At 35.8% G+C, this 17,819-nt stretch overlaps 1 protein-coding gene across 1 annotated transcript in view; it reads left to right on the forward strand.

The window, feature by feature from the left end:
• The window catches only part of Adgrg4 (adhesion G protein-coupled receptor G4), an 87,596-nt gene that overhangs the window by 36,530 nt on the left and 33,247 nt on the right, over positions 1 to 17,819 (forward strand). The window contains exons 7-11 of the mRNA XM_077106512.1: positions 1,441 to 1,604; positions 2,734 to 2,866; positions 4,615 to 4,733; positions 12,886 to 13,102; positions 14,089 to 14,251. Coding sequence (XP_076962627.1) covers positions 1,441 to 1,604; positions 2,734 to 2,866; positions 4,615 to 4,733; positions 12,886 to 13,102; positions 14,089 to 14,251 — 796 coding nt within the window. The remainder of the gene's footprint in view (positions 1 to 1,440; positions 1,605 to 2,733; positions 2,867 to 4,614; positions 4,734 to 12,885; positions 13,103 to 14,088; positions 14,252 to 17,819) is intronic.

Consider the following 17,819-nt stretch of genomic DNA (forward strand, 5'->3'; position numbering starts at 1 on the left):
GCATACTCTAGTGAAACAGCCACACCAATGCTTATAGTAGTGCAATTCACAATAGCCAAGTTATAGAACCAGCCCAGATTTCCATGGACAGATGAATAAATGAAGAAAATGTGGTTTATATACATAATGGAGTTTTACTAAATCACAAAGAAGAGTGAAATTATGGCATTTTCCAGTAAATGGATGGAACCGGAGAACATCATGCTATGTAAGATAAACCAGCCTCAGAAAGTCAAGGGTCAAATATTTTCTCTTGTATGAAGAAGCTAGAGCAAAAGGGAAAAAGAGGAGATCACATGAAAATAGAAAGGAGATCAGTGGAGTAGAGGAAGGAGATAGAGGAAGAGGGAGAAGGGATGGGAAAAGGGATGAAAAGTGGAATTAAATTGACCAAATTAGGCTGTGTACATATATGAATATACCAACAGTGAAGTCCATCCTTATGTATAGCTATAAAGTACCAATTTAAAAAACAATGACTAGAGAGAAGGAAGACTTAAAGAGCAGAGGAAAGGGAGAAGGGGGAGTGAGGAAGGGAGGGTAAAAGGAAATACTGGGGGCTGAAATTGAACAAATTATATTTCATGCACATGCAATTATGTGAAAATGAACCTTCTATTATGAATAACTATAATATACTAATAAAATATTTTAAAACTGCATGTACTAATGGAAATGGAAAAAAAGAGATATAGGTAAGTGTGAATTTTAAAAGGTTCCCCTAATGAAATATTAGAGGAATTTAGAAGGGTTAAGGACCTCACTGTATGGGTCGAGATCAGGGACAGTCTATTCTTTTATAACATCTGTTTTAGTGGACAGAAACACTGGATGGGTTTTTGTGACTGAGAGAAATATCTCCCTAAAGTTTGGCTCCCTCATCTGTACAATGGGAATAATTAACCTTATAATGTTGCTCTGAGGATCAAATGACTCAAAACATGTGCAGCAAGAGCTCTACAAATGTTAGCTATCATTATCATCATTATTATTCCATTATAGAAATAAGCCTTCTGTGGATCATGTCTTTATGAACTAATTGGACATGTGTCTATTTGCCATATTGCACTAATGATGCATAAATTGGAGATCAGAAGGATAGAAGGTTTTCTCTGAAATAATAAGTCCTGAGCACTTCATACTTTCTATTAATTATTAGAAACTCCTGGAGAAGTCTCATGGTTAGTCAATTTCCACATACTATAAATGTTGCTGACATTTCATTTGAAAATAGGTTTTCAGTTGTCTGTGAGAAAAAATTTTCAGAAGATTTCAACATGCTGTCTTCCATCATTTCTTAAGATTTTTCACTTAATATCTACAAAATGTTTGACATTTATGAACTACCAATTAAGGCAACTATACCAAATTTCAGCACTGCAGGCCAAATTGCACTGTGCTGACATAACTGCACATTTTCTTTTTTGTCCTATTTTGTAGCTGTGCTTGTCAGGTCATCATAAAGGCTGACTCTTCTTTAGCATCCACGGAATTGATCATCAAGATCAGAAATAAAATACATGGCAACTTCTCACGGGGAAACTTCACACAAGATCAGTTCACATTATTAGTAACATCTGAACACATCACAGTGAAAAAGCTAGGTAATTATTTTGGTTGGGTATTTCAGTATGAATTCACTCCCCCTCTTATAAAATTCATGATGTATTCAGAGTAAGGACCCTAAGCTCAGAGGGAAGAGAAGTCATCTTCATGATCCTTTCCACATCTGCAGTACCCACTTGTCCTGATGGCCTTTCTACCTTTAAAAGCTTGTGAAAGAAATCGATTGCCTGAGAGTTTATAAGAGATCATTTGTCAGCTGTGGATATTAGCAGTGGCCAGTCTACCCACAGTGTGGGAGGATTGTCTCTCTTGCACAAAACACCATGAAGCCCAGAGAGCTTTTTTATTACACACAATAGATGCCTAATAGATACTTGCTAATTTATTGTTTCATTCAGGCATCCTATTCATCTTGAGAAGTGACTTGGGAACTGTCCCAGATTTCTCTCCTAGGCCTTTCCTGATTAGGAATGCTTAACTGGTAAAAGTAAAATCCTACCAGTCTACTCCACTTCTCTCCCATTGCTGCTAGCTTTGTTTCTTGCCCCAACAGACTGCCATAAAAACTTTCTAGTGAACCCAGACATACACAGATATTCCTACTCACAATCCTTGGCAGCAAGTGAATGAAGTAGCAGAGGGCAGGCTGTGATTGCACAAGAGAGAGAGTGGGATGAGAGGCAGAGAAGTGGGAGGGCACAGGCACAGCCCATTGTGCAAAGGATGCTGATGCTGATAAATGTGTCCTGAAAGTGATAGGAAGGTACTTTACCTCCTGGCTCACAGAGAACACTGGGATGGGTGGTTTAAAAGAAGGACAGCTGACAGGTGGATACTTTTGATGCTTTCCTCTAACACCCCTTTATGTGACTGGAATTTTTTTAATGCATATATACTATTTAAACAACAATAACAATTTTTTTCCTGTCAACTGGTGGCTTTAATGAAAAGGACTAAACCCGTGGTTATACTGGATGGCTTATTTAAACAAGAATACTCTATTTAAAGCTATTTTCAGTGCAGCCTGATTTAAATGGCCTGGTAGAAAGAGCCTCCTCTTTTATTTGCTGATGTGTGTGCAGGGTAGTAATGATGGGTCGTAATGGATGCTCATGATACTTTTAAGAGCCTTTTGCCCTTGAAAATGTGCATACATTTTCTCCGTAGATCCAGGAAAGTGTGAAGCCCACGAAACACCCACTAAATACAAAGGGACATATAAGTGGCTATTAACCTACCCTACTGAGACAGCCCAAACCAGATGCATAAAAAATGAGGATGGAAATGCCACTAGAATCTGGTATGTACCGGCCAAGTTCTAATTGTTAGTTCACATACACAAAGATCCGCTTCGTTGGGGGCATGCTTCTATGTCATTTCTCTGGGCGTGCTCCCTCCCCTCCACCTCTACTGCCAGTCTTTCTTTTCTTCACCTTGTGGACTTAAACATACATATGCAATATAATAAGAAAATAATGTCAAGAAGACAAAGAGAGAAGTCAGTCACCATCCTACCATTGAACACAGCTGTTTTTAGGTTGGCATGTTGTCTTTCTCTGTATGCCTTTAAATTTTCTGTGGAGGTAATCACAGTTCAGTTCTCCAATCCATAATGTAATTTACCCTTTCACTCAATGGTTTATCAAACATTTTCCGTGTTTTACATTCATCTTCTTAATGATTATTTCAAAAATCAGCCTCAGATGCTGTCTCGCTGATGGGCCATAGTAATTTACTAAATCACTCTTCTATTGTTGACTTTATCATTTTCCTTTTTAAAATCATCAGCCCTTTTTTCTTACTCTCTGCTGTTAATGGTTTATGCCATTAACTTAAGTGGGCAAGACCAGAAGGACAGCAGGTTTTGACAGAGGCTTAAAAGCACTCTTAGAAAGCCACATCTCCAACTGTATGCTACCTTTCCCTGCCTACATCTAATCAGTCCTCAAGGAGGGCAGTTCTGACAGCCATAGTCAGGGCCCACATGGAGCCTCTCCTTTCCAACCTCACTGCTTGGCGCAAGCCCATTACTAGCTCTCACCTCCTGTTAGAGTAGTCACTTCGCCTTCTAAGCACCAGCTACCCCAGCTCCATTACACACTGCTGCCAGCATGATTATCCCAAAGGCTGACTGTCATCATGTCATGCTCCTACTCAGGAACGAAATCCAAACCCCTAAATGCAGTCCTCCAAATTGTAGACTCCCTCTCCTGCTGTCTCGTTCACCACTTCCCCTCCCTTTACCATGCATTCCATCCAAAAAGACCATTTGTTAGTCTGGACTCAATGGACACTTCCTTGTGTCCCTCTCTGTGCTTGTGCTGTTTGCTGTGCAGGGAGATGGGGGTCAGGTGGGCAAGTTGTATGTCTTTCTTTGCCTCTGTCCTTTCAGCACTGGGCTCAGCTCAAGTGTTGAAAATAAGTTCTTGCTTGATGGTTTGATACATTCCATTTTGTTTATACAGTTTTTCTTATATTTTGTCCAATTTTAAAAAAGGTAACATTTAGAATCTGAAACCACTGAACTACACAAATCTCAGGGGAGGATCAGCCTAGAACATAATGGGTACTCAATGAATGTACTGGCTGACTTGAACTGTGTTAAACTGGATGAGGCACTGGGAAGGGTGGCTGAAAGTGTCAGTGAGCTACAGAGGGTTCTATACTAATCACCTGGAGGAAATTTATATGCTGAGTTAGAGACTGCATTCCCACAGGAATTTCCCTTTACAATTAGAGGTAAGAGGAGGAAATGAAGGTAAGTAGTCATGTTCAGCAGACTGACATCTCTGCCTTGACTCTTGATCAGCCAGACCTTGCCCTGCCTCCCTCCCCCATCTCCGTTGCCTAGTCATCCTCCCACCTGCTGACCCTAGTTTCACTTGTTCTCAAAGAACAAATTTTTCTTCACTTTACAAATAAGTACTGTACTCCTGCCGGTGCTATCTTGGCCAGAAGGCTGGGAGTGGGTCAGGGAAAGGCATGCCAAAGATAGACCTGTTTTTTCATCCTAGAATGTCTTTTATTCCTCCCTTCTCTCTTTTTCAGTTCAATCAGCATTCAAACAGGCAAATCTCAGTGGGAGAAACCAAGGTTTAAGCAATGTAAATTGCTTCAAGGACTTCCTGAAAAGATTGTGGATCTTGCTAATATTACCATCAGTGACGGTAAGATTGTTTTGTACACATCGGAGAAATAATGGAACCTTAGCTAGTTTGCCTACTTGTCCTGAGACCAGAGAGTACAGGCAAACCTCGTTTAATGAAAATCTACCCTATAATAATCCAGTTTCAGAAACTAGGTAGTTAGTTTAAGTTGCTGGAAGTGGCGGGGATGTGACAAGTTAAGACTATCAACGGTTTTTTATTTTGTTTTATGTATTTTTGTTTTATAATTTTTGACTTACTATTTTTCATTTTATTTTAAATTTCGCAAAAAAGTTTAATTTATAAATACCTCATCTAGTCCAATATTCAAAGACAAAAATAATCTACAGTGAAACATCTCCCTCCCAGTGGTGGCCCCAGCCATTCAGTGACTATTCACAGAGAGAGTATACACATCTATAAAGAAATGTGTAGGGGCTGGGATTGTGGCTTAGCAGTAGAGTGCTTGCCTAGCACATGCAAGCCCTGGGTTTGATCCTCAGCACCACATAAAAATAAATAAATAAAATAAAGGTATTGTGGGCTGGGGATGTGGCTCAAGTGTTAGTGCGTTTGCCTGGCATGTGCAGGGCGCTGGGTTCGATCCTCAGCACCACATAAAAATAAAATAAAGATGTTGTGTCCCCTGAAAACTAAAAAATAAATATTAAAAAATTTTCTCTTTTTTTCTCTCTCTGTCTTAAAAAAAAAAAAGAAATGTGTACACCATACACACTTGTGCCTGTATATGTTCTCCCTCCCTTTTTCTCTTTTTTTCTGATTTTTTATTGGTGCATTATAGTTGTACATATTGATGGGATTTGTTGTCTCATATTTGTACATGCACACTCTCCCTCTCTTTTGTATACAGGATAGAGCATGTCATACATACCATTCTGTACCTCACTCTTTTCTCTTAACAATATAGAGAGGGAATTATTATATCGTTATATAAACAGCTTATTCATGCCCCCACACTAACTATATTATATTTCATGAGTGTGCTGAAGTTTATTTACTGGTAATTTATTTATTTATTCATTCAATAAATTTATTTTTAATTGACACAAAAACATAAAAGTTGTACACATTCACGAGATGTGATGTTTGATATACATAAACATTGCATACTATTTAAATCAAATTAAATATATTTATTTTCTCAAACATTTACCATTTGTTTATGGTGAAAACTTTAAAAATACTTTCTGGTAGCTTTCTGAAATGTATAGTACATTATTGTTATCTGTAGACACCCTTCTGTGCTATAGTACCCCAGAGCTTCTTGCTCCTGTCTAACTGTAACTTAGTACCTATTAATCAACCAACCTCTCCCCATTTTTGAAAAAACTCTCCACAACCAATTTATTTAAGCTTTTTTCTATGTATGGATACTTAGATTATCAATAACATTTTCCTTTAAAAACACTATCACAAACTATTTTTACTTATTTGTGTTTTTTATTAAAAGGAAAAATAGCATATGTTTAAAAATATATTTTTATTAGTATGTAAAATGTTTCAGAACTGGCATTCTCTAAGCAGCTGATATAGAAGGATTCATTTCTTTTCAGATTACATTTATAGACCATGTTAATTTTCATTCTGGTGTGTGAAAATTCATTAGTGTATTCCATACTGTTAGATAAAAGAGACTCAAAACAAAGTGTATCTCTTTAAACTACATTGGGATATCATTTTTCTAATCAAATCACCAAACACCTAAAAGGCCAATAACATGCTGTGTTGATTAAATTGTTTTAAAACAGGTACTTTGATAACTTACAAGTGGGAATATAAAAAAACACTGCTGTAGTGCATATCATAGGTATGTCACAATTTGTGCAAGTAGGGTATAACTGAAGCATAAATTCTTGCAAGTGGAATGGCTAGGTTAATCCTATTTGAGATGATGTCAAAGTTCTCTCTATAGTAGTTACATCAATTTATTCTCAACACAGCATGTTTTTAGACTCTTGGGTCTTTGTTGATTTGATTAACAAAAATTGAAGTCTCGATGTAGTTTAATTTTTTTGGTAGAGATATTCATATGTCTGTGTCTATTTAATATCTACAATTTAGAAGAGTATTTTTTCAGAGGACTTTTTTTTAGCACATTCAACAGCTTGTGAAACTAGCATCATTAATTCTGGAACATTTTCTCAAGAAGAAACCTTGTACCCATCAGCAGTCTATTTATCTCTCTTTCAGTTCTTGTCCAGCATGCGTCCACTTTGTATCTCTCTGAATCTAAGCATTTCATAATGTTTTGGAGGTTTGTCCATGTTGTAGCATGTGTAGGAATTTCATTTCCTTTTTTGTAGATCTGTGTTTACTTTTGTTATGTATATATTGAAGTGTAGAATTGCTTGGTTCCTATAGTAACCCTACAATAACCTTTGGAGGACTGCAGAACTTTCCCACAGCTGCTGTACCATCTAACATCATACCAACACTGTCCAAAGATTCCACTTTTCTTACATATTTGTAAACACTCATTATTGTTCATTTTAAACTATGGTTGGTGGTAATGCCTCCCCCTAACATGGGCACCTTCATTCCTGATTTTGGTAATTTGTGTCTTCTCTTTTCATCTTGGTTAGCTAAAAGATTTTGAATTTTGTTGATTATTAAAATAGTTTCTTCATTTGGAGGAGTTTCAGGTTCACAGCAAAATTGAACAGAAAACAGAATTCCCGTATGCACACCCCCTTGACACATGAACAGCTTGCCCTCACCATCAACAACCCTCACCAGAGTGCTACATTAGTTACAACTGATAAACCTACTCTGAAAAGTCATAATCGCTAAAAGTTCATAGTTTCCATTAACATTCACTCTTAGAGTTGTTTATTCTATAATTTTGAACAATTGTATCATTCAGAATCAATTCACTGCCCTAAAAATTCTCTGTGCTTCATTATTCATTCCACACTTCCAACTAACCCCTGGAAACCACTGATCTTTCTATTGTCTCCATGTTTTGGCCTTTTCTAGAATGTCATGTAGTTGAAATTATATAGCATATAGCCTTTTCAGGTTGGCTTCCTTAACTTAGTTATATGCATTTAAGGTTCTTTCATGTCTTGTCATGGCTTGATAGCTTATTTCTTTTTAGCACTGCATAATATCCCATTGTCTGAATGTACCACATTTTATTTATTTGGTTATCTACGGAAACAAATCTTGGTTGTTTCCGTATTTGAGCAATTATGAATAAGACTGCTATAAACATCAGTGTGCATGTTTTTATATGGATTTGTTTTCAGCTAATTTGGGTAAATACCAAGGAGTGAAATTGCTGAATTAAATACTAAGAGCATGTTAAGTTTTGTAAGAAACTGCCATATCTTCCAAAGTGGCTGTATTATTTTAATTCCCATCAGCAGTGAATGAGAGTTCCTGTTGCTCCACATCTTTACCAGCATTTGATGTTGTCACTGTTTTGGATTTTGATCGTTCTAATATGTGTGTGATGGTATCTCATTGTGTCTTTAATTTTCAATTCCCTAATGATGTATGAAGTTGAATATCTTTTCATAACTTACTTGTCATCTGTATATCTTTTTTTTGGTGAGGTGTATGGTATACACTGAATGTTTATGCCCCATCACCAAATTTATATGTTAAAATCCTAATCCCAAGGTGACCTTATGGTAGATGATTAGGTCATGAAAGTGGAGCTCTCATGAATAAGATTAGTGCCCTTATAAAAGAGGGCCGAGGGAGCTTGTCTGTACCTTCCATCAACTGAAATTATAGTGAAGAGATCATTGTCTATGAACCAGGGAGTGGGGCCTCATCAAACATTGAGTTTGAATGGATAAGGAAAATGTGGTATATATGCACAATGGAGTTTTTCTCAGTCATAAAGAAGAATGCAATCATGTGATTTGCAGGAAGCAGAAAGTCAAGGACTTCATGTTTTGTTTTTTTTCATATGTGGAAGCCAGAGAGAAAAAAGAAAAGAAAGGAGAATCTCATGAAAATAGAAGGGAGACCAGTGGAGTAGAGGAAAGGGGCCTGAGAGAGAGAGGAAGGGAGGAAAAAGGAAGGTACCTGGGAATTAGTTTGACCAAATTATGTTTGTGCACTTATGAATATGTGACAATGAAGCTGAATATTATGTACAATTGTAATGCACTAGTAAAAATGATCTTAATAAAAATGAAAGGGAAAAACTAAATTTCAATTTCTATGCCAGTTATCAGATGTCGCTTTACTGCATAAATTGGGTCTCTGCCATAATGAATTGTTAAAAATTGAGGCATAAGCACTCCAGTGCCTTGCAGAAGAGCCAGGAAATTGGCCTGGAGGCAGTGAACTTCTTGGACTTATCTTCCTTGTGGAAGATAGAAAATTAAGACCCTTGTCCAGGAATATCTAGAAGAATTAGAAAAACAAGCACAACTTTGATGGTTCCTAGTTCAGAACTCATGAGTCAGGGCAGTAGGGAGTGTTGCAGCTTATAGTGAGTGGGAGGAAAGATAGAAAGGTCTGTGTTTCATGCTGACCTGCCTCCTTCTGAGTGACACATTTTCTTTAGACATGCTAATAGAATTTTCTCTTGTGGAAGAAAAAGTTTAAAAACAGCCATAACAACAACAAAAGCACTGTATCAAGTTCGGATTTTTAGAAAATTGACTGTGAGAAGTCATTACATCTATATATCTATACACATACATACACATACATACACTACTGTGGAGCAAAAGGACAGTTGGATGGTGATTGTAATGTATATAACTGAACAGTAAACTATCAAGTTTTTTAGCTTTGGAGGAATTCTCATAAGTTAGGAGCTTAGTGAAAAATGGGTGCAATGTAAAGGAAAGAAAAACGTATTCATGTTGGAATAATTTATTTTCATTAGTTTTTAATCTTGTTGACAAGTATTAGATATCTTGGTTGAATCTTAGTTGGACAAAAACTCTTTAGTTCTTCCACTTGACTGTTCATTTTTTCTTACCTCCTCAGTAATCACAGAGTTAGAAAAGGCATCCTTATTTCAAAGTTCTTTGAGGCCTTTTCTGTTCTTAGTTTTGGTTGCCCACATGACAGTGAAGATACACCAGGCTCTAATGAAGTTGGCTAAGACATCACAAAATTCTCTCCTATCCATGTCCTCCTGCCATCAGGGCAGGATTGTGTGTGACTAAGGAGGAATGATACTAGCTGGGGACATAGCTCAGTGGTAAAATATAAGCCTTGCATGCCAGAGGCCCTGGGTTCAAACTCCAGTAGGTCAAGTAGACCTCCTGCTAGTCCAGTGCCTAACAATATGAAGAAATTAAGAAGAAGATGCTATAGTAAAAAGTGATATTGGAGAATTCAAGCTCTGGAATCAGAGTAAATTAGAATTTCTCAATATGTATAAAGGGAGATAATATGAGAACTCATCACATAGAATTATTGTGGTGAGAAAATGCATGTGTAATGCCTCGCTGTTGTATCTTGTCTCCAAAATGCAATACATCATTTTATTCCTTCCTCTTCAAGCGAGGATGGCTTGTGACTGCAAAGTATGGTAGAATTTGGAAATAGAGATGTTGCCAATTATGTGATCAACTTTTAAAAGGACTGAAAGTTTTCTTTCCTCTTGGTACACTTTCATTTGGGATGTGCCTCTTAGAACTTACGGTTTTGAGTATCACCATTGTTTTGAATATAATTCACTTAATTGTACATTTATAGAATTTAAGTTTTAGTGATCTGTCTGCTTAATAACCAGTTCACAAAATTCACCCAAATTTGTGTCAGGTTCCCATGAGCTAGTACAAACCAGCTCTAATACCTCACATCTGGATCTAGCACAACACTGAGAGAGGTCATGGGTAGGGAATGTAGACAATCCCTAATGACCAGCAGATGATCAGCATCAACTAACAGCCATGTGAATGCACCATTTTGAATTTGCAGCCCAGTCCAAGCCTTCAGATATCTCTAGCCCCAGCTGCCACCTGACTGCAGCTGCATGAAAGATCCCAAGTGAGAACTGCTTGGTTGAATCTAACAACAGAGCCATGAAAGATAATAATTAATGTTGTTTTAAGCCATTAATTTTTGGGGTGATTTATTATGTAGCAACAGGTAACTAGAACATTGACTCCCAGAAATTAGTCAGTAATAATGCATGTTATTATTATTGTTTTGATTGTTGCAATTATTGGCAGATTAATTGTAATGCTATTTCAAGCAATATTCTGCAACTAATAAAAGAAGATTCATTTTATTGCTTTTGTTTGGGGACCTAGAAGTTTTACACAATAAATATAATTTAGCCTGAATTTTCCTTAAAAATTGTATAACTCCAGATGAAAAGTCTATAATTACTTTCCACAGAATAGTTAGGCTCCCATTGGCCTGTTGTTTACTTTCATTCTGCCACAGCAGGGACTATGTGAAGTGAAGTCACACCACTGAAGCCTGAAGAATCATGACTAGGCAGCTCCAGCTATTCCATTTTCAACAGAGCTTGAACAATTTAACAAGAGCGGTACAAAGATCCATGAATAAGCTCACCACATTTTTCTTCTATCCCTGGTCTTATAGTTTTCTCAATTTGTTTAACTGACCAAAGGAAAGATATTAATAGGGACAAAATATTAGTTTAGAAACAACTACATACTTAGTCAATGTCCCCCCTTGTTCCCATCTCCTCAGGGAGAACCCTGTTTTTGCCAGCTCAGTTCCTACATAAGCCATTGTGGAGTGGGGGCTATTCAGAGGACCTCAGTTAAGTTTGCTTAATTTACATTGATGAGGGCAGAGTTGTTTGTAGAACAAAAAAGAATAGAGCAAGAAAATGGGGGAAAGGGGAGAGAGGGAAAAACATCCTATGCTAGCTTTGTTAGGGGTAAAGTTATAGGGAGCTTGATTGAGGTAGGAGAGAGATTTGAAGAGATGCTGATGACCATGGAGGACCATAAAAGAGAGGGAGGGAGGGATGAAGAGAGAGAGGGAAGAGAGATTGAATTTTATGTGATATTATATTGTTTTCTCAAACTCAGTTGTTCATATGCAATATAACTGACTCAAATATGTCACAACTGTAATCTCTGAAATTTTTCCTAACAGACTATATTTTTCAATTGTTTTCCTTGTCTGTTTTATGTATGCATATTCTCTTATGTACCTAGACCAGTGCTTTTCACAAAATAGATACTAATTTAATATTTCCTGAATAAATAGTAATACTTTTTCTCAAAAAAGTAGGTGATAATTCAGACAAAGCAATTATTTTTAAAAATTATGAGATAGTTAAGGATACTTGAGCACTGACAGGATATTTTATATTTGTAAATATTACTGCAAATTTTTCAACTTAAATTTAATTTAATTAGAATCATGGTTAAGACAAATGAAAGTTTTTTTTTAAAAGATATATCCTAGTTATATTGTTACATTGTCTGCATGCATGACAAAAAATCTCACTTTTATCAATAATTATAATGCACCAATAAAAAACACAGAAAAAGACATGTATTAAATTATTTATGACTTGCTTTAAAATAATCTGGGCTTAGGAAAAATGTGGGTGAGACAGTAGATAAAATAAGATTAGCCTCTCATTGACAATTGTTGAAGTTGGGTGATTCATGAAGTACATGGAGATTCATTATACTATTCTTCTACTTTTGCGTATGCTTCAAAATTTCCATTTTAAAAAGTGAAGAAAAAAGTGGGCGGGTTAATGTCTATTGTTCTTACTCTCTAGAAATTCTAAATTAATTGCTTTTTATTATGTGGTCCATATTTGCTTTTTTGCTGTGTGGGTTGCTGGTTCTTGACAGGAAATTGTGCTCACTACCCTTGACTGGGAAATCATAGACTGTGTTTGCTGATATTTGAGTACAGATGGAATCTACTTAACTCAATCCAACACTTCGAAGTCTTAACTTAATTAGAATCAAATTTCAAGATAATTCTTCAGTGACAAAAAGATTTCCCTAGTGCATTTAAAAAGGGGTTTTAATGAATAAAAACTTGATTTGTGTGCCACTTTCTGGGACTATATTTGCTGTAGAAATTGAGATACAATGTTTCCCTTCTGCAAACTTTGTTACTTTGGCATGTATTATGTTTTCACTGCCTTTACTTTTTAGAGGGAAGGAAGCAGACCAGCATGGTCCAAAACTAATGTAGATGGTGCATTTTTGTTTTGCTTCCCCAGAGAATGCAGATGATGTTGCAGAACACATTTTAAATCTGATAAATGAATCTCCACCTCTGGATGAAGAAGAGACGAAGATTATTGTTTATAAAGTAGCTGAGATTTCAAAGTGTGATGAGATAAGTATGAACCTAACCCAGATTATATTGCAAATAATCAATGCTGTTTTGGAAAAGCAAAATGATTCAACCTCCAATCTACATCAAGTAAGCAATGAGTAAGTACTAATACTTTGGTAAAATAAATTATTTCACATAATTTAAGTGACATATTATTACTTCCTTAGCCTACAGTCCTCAACAGTTTTATGCATTGAAAGCTGATTTAGTACAGCACAGTGAGGTCATTTAACTCTAATCCCAGTTGTGAAATAGTGAATTCAAAATTGAATTGAGTCTTAGTCATAACAACATCTTTTCAAGTCAATAGTGACTCCAAACCAAACTTCCAATTTATTTCCCCATCATGCCACTCCCCCAGGGTTCTGCATTTCTTTAAAATGTACCCAGCCAGTACAAATCTGAAAAGTGGGAGAATCATGCTATTTACCACCCTATAGCTCATAGCCAATAAAATAACATGACTCTTACATGAGGCACTCTATATGTATTTTAAAATATCTTAAATATTCTGTGGAAATCTATCTACATGTCTCCATCTCCAGGCCTAGTCTTATTTCTCTTCCTTGATCATCTAAAATAGCCTCCCAATTGATCTATCTGCCTGCACTCTTGCCCCTAACAGTCCATCTTCTATGTAATAGAGTGATCTTTCAATGCATTTATCATATCATGTCATTCTTTTGCTTTTAAACCACTAGGGTGCCATTTCATTACATGCCAAATAAAATAAAAGCCAAACTTCTCATAAGGTCTATGTGCCCTGAAGGATCTGGCTTTACAAACAACAATTTCATTTATTTTTCAAAATGATCTTTTGAGATGTGTGATTACATCTGACTCTATAGAGGAGAAAACTGAAACTCAGTGAGGTCACTTTACTTGCACACACAGTTAGAAATTAGAGGAGCTAACATGTAGATCTCAGGCTGTCTTGTTCCAAAACCAGTGCTCTTGTCTAATAATTCCTGAGGAATATAAAGATGGGGATTAAAATACAGTCTCACAATGAGGAAATCTTGTCAGAGGATGGGTTTTATATTTTAAAAAAGTAAGAAGACTCTTCTTTACGCTTTCCTGGTAGAATTCTGAGGATAATTGAGCGTGCTGGTCACAAGATGGAATTTTCTGGGAGGACAGCAAATCTTACCGTGACCAGGTTGGCTTTGGCTGTGCTACGGGTGGATCATACTTTCAAAGGTATGGCCTTTGGCATCCGCTCCTATGAAGAAGGTGCAGACCCTCAGGTGAGTGAAGCTTTGGAAACTGAGAACCAATTGGTCACACATTCTTTCAAGTCTTTATTTACTTGTTAGGAGGGAAAGAAAGAGGGCACTGTTTTTCTTGTAGTTCTGGGAATGGAACCCAGGACTTTATGCATACCAGGCAAGCACTCTACCACTCAGTCATATCCCCAGCCCTGCAGGACATTCTTAAAGTTTAACTCTTCAGGAGACCTTTTAAAAATGCATATATCCCAGGAAAGATTCATATGTAACCCTCAGGGGGCTACTATCTTAATTGAAATGGTGTCTGTGAGATGTGTGATGATGCTACTTTTAGCCCTGTGACCTGACATTATCTCAAAAGTCAGTTTATTATTTTCCATCATTTATGGAACATTTATTATATGTTGAGCATTGTGCTACTGTTTATAGATGAGGAAACAGAGAAGTTAATTTGTCTAAGGAAATACAGCCTCATGACTAAGTCAGAATCCAAATCTTTCTGTCTAGCTTTAGAATCTGGGCCCAGAATATTTAATACAAATAAATTATAAATGTTTGAAGTGACAGATATGCTAATTACCATAATTTTATCATCACCTGTGTATCAAAATATCAGACTGTGCCCTCTAAATATGTACAACTGTTATATTTTTGTTATGAAAAACAGTCTGGTCCCTTTTTACTATATCATACTACCTCAGCCTTTGGCAGATCATAAGCCACCAATACCCCTGAAAAAATTTTGAGTGACCAGACTTTTTTATACTTATGATAAAATGCATAAATCCTGAGTTTACATTATAATCTGTACAACCCCAAACCCTATCAAGATATAGATGTCACTATCACTTCTGAAAATCCCTTATGCTCCTCCCCATTCAATCCCTGAAACTGCAACCTCCAGGGTCACCACTGTTCTGATATTTTCCCACCATATATTATTTCTGTTTTAGAACTTTATATAAATAGAATCATTATAATATGTATTCTCTTCTGTAAGACTTCTTTCATGTAGCAGTATGTTTTTTTTAGATTCACCCCTTTTCCCATATTTTTTTCCTTTGTATTTCTGAATAATATTCCATTTAATATATATGCCATATATTGTTTGTCTATTCTGTTGATGAACACTTGCATTGTTTTCAATTTGGAGCTATTATGAGCAATGCTACTATGAGCATTTGTGTAAGTCTTTACATGGACATATGTTTTCATAATTCTTGAATAAATACCTAGGACTGGAATGGCTGGCTTACTGGTTATATGTTTAAATTTATAACAAGCTGTCATATAGATTTTTAAAGTGGATAATGATGTGGAGTAATTGTTTATTTTTGTAATGATCATTCATACATCTTCTTTAGTCAAATACTGTCAAAATCCTTTGCCCATTTTTAACTTGGCTTGTTTACCTTCTTGTAGAGGTGTAAGTATTTTCAGTATATTCTGGCTCAGGTCATTCATCAGATACAAGTTTTGAAAGTATTTTCTCTGTATCTTGCCTATTTTTCTTCTCAGTGGTGTCTTTCAATGAGCTGAAGTTTATAATTTCATAAGGTCTCATTTATAGTTTTTTCTCTTATGAATAACCATATATTGTTTACCTAAATATCCTGTCTGCCAGCAAATCATGATGATATTCTTCTATGCTTTCCCTTAACATATCTTTGGTTTCAGCTTTTATATTGAGAATGATAATCCTAGTTAATTGAATGAATGTTTGTAAAAGGTGTGAGTTAGGGGTTGGGGATGATTTCATTCCATGTGGATATCTAGTTTTTCCAGCTCTATTTATTGAAAACTTTCCCTTTCCCATTGGCTTGTTTTGGTACTTTGGCCAAAACAAAAAACAAACAAACAAAAACCTCAAACTAATAATTAAAAAAAAATAACAGTTATGTAATGTAGGTCTGTTTCTGGCTTTTCTATTCTGTTGCATTTATATTTTGTAGATTCTATCTTGGTGTTGTCTTCAGTCGTGAAGTCAGTAGTGTGAGTCCTTTAACTTTGTTCTTTTTCAAGATCACTTCAGCTGTTCTAAGCCTTTTTCATGTCCATATGAATGTTTACATTTGTTTATCAATTTGTGTAAAAAGTTTACTGAGATTATGATTGGGATGGAAGCTATTGATTAATTTTGGGAGAATTTATATCTTAACAACATTGAGTTTTCTAATCCAGTAACACTTACCCAGGTCAACTAACATTTCTCTCAACATGGAGAGGTACTGTATGATTTCTTTGACAAATTTATTCCTATTTTATGTTTTTTTTATGTTATTGTAAATGAAATAGTTTTAAAAAATTGACTTACTAATTATTTGCTGAATAAATACCTAGGAATAATTATATATAATTTATGTAGCCTATGAATTTGCTAGATTCACTTTTTTGTTAGAGTAATTGTTTTGTAAATTCCTTAGGACTTTAAATAAAACAACACTATCTGACAATAGAGAGTTTCATGACTTCCTTACTGATATTTATTTCTTTTATTCCTTTTTCTTTTGGGATTATTTTGATGTCTAATACTTCTGGTAAGATATTGAATAGATGTGGTTAAAGTGGGCATCTGTCTATTTTTGACATTAGATGAATAAATTCACTATTTTACCATTACCATTATGTTAGTCCTATTTTTATTTTTAAGATGTCATTTATTTGACTGAAGAAATTACTATTATTTTAACCTGGGGTCTTGCTATGTTGCCCAGGCTGACCTTAAACTCCTGGTTTTTTAAAATAATTTCTGTCAGACTTTGGATTTAGGCTGGGCTCAGTGCCATATGTGTGTAATCCCAGCAACCTGGGAGGTGGGAAAATCACAAGGTTGAGGCCAGACTCAGAAATTTAGAAAGACCCTGTCTTAAAATAAAAAATAAAAAGCCCTGGGGGATGTAGCTTGGTTGTAAAGCACCCCTGAGTTCAATCACCAATACCAACAAACAAACAAACTTTAAGATCTTGCCAACTTTATAAAAGTGAGTTGGGAAATGGTCCCTGTTCTACTTTCAGAAGTACTTTAGGAAACATTGGTGTTATTTATACACTAAATGATTGATGAGATTCATTCTTAAGGAAAATTAAAATAAAATCATTGGTGATATTAATCATACGGAATGGTGGGTTTCATTGTGACATGTTTGTTCTACATAAAAGCATAGTTTGATCCATTTTACTCCCCAATATCTTCTCTACCTCCTCCCAACCTGAACCCATTCCTCTACCCTAATGTTTCCCCTTTTACTTTCATTGCATCTCCCCTTCCTCCTGCCCCTCCCCCAAATTCTTTATGGGAAATCATTAATAGCTAATTCAAACTATTTTTAAATATTTTTTAAGTTGTAGTCGGACACAATATCTTTATTTTATTTATTTTTTATGTGGTGCTGAGGATCGAACCCAGCACCTTGCACATGCTAGGTGAGAGCTCTACCACTGAGCTACAACCTCAGCCCTGATTCAAACTATTTAATGGATATAGTGCCATTCAGATTTTCTAGTTCATGTTTTGTCTGATTTATGTATTTATGTATGTACTTATTTATTTATTTGATTTATATATGACAGCGGAATACATTACAAT

The sequence above is a fragment of the Callospermophilus lateralis genome, chromosome X (assembly GCF_048772815.1).
Source record: "Callospermophilus lateralis isolate mCalLat2 chromosome X, mCalLat2.hap1, whole genome shotgun sequence".
Taxonomy (NCBI): domain Eukaryota; kingdom Metazoa; phylum Chordata; class Mammalia; order Rodentia; family Sciuridae; genus Callospermophilus; species Callospermophilus lateralis.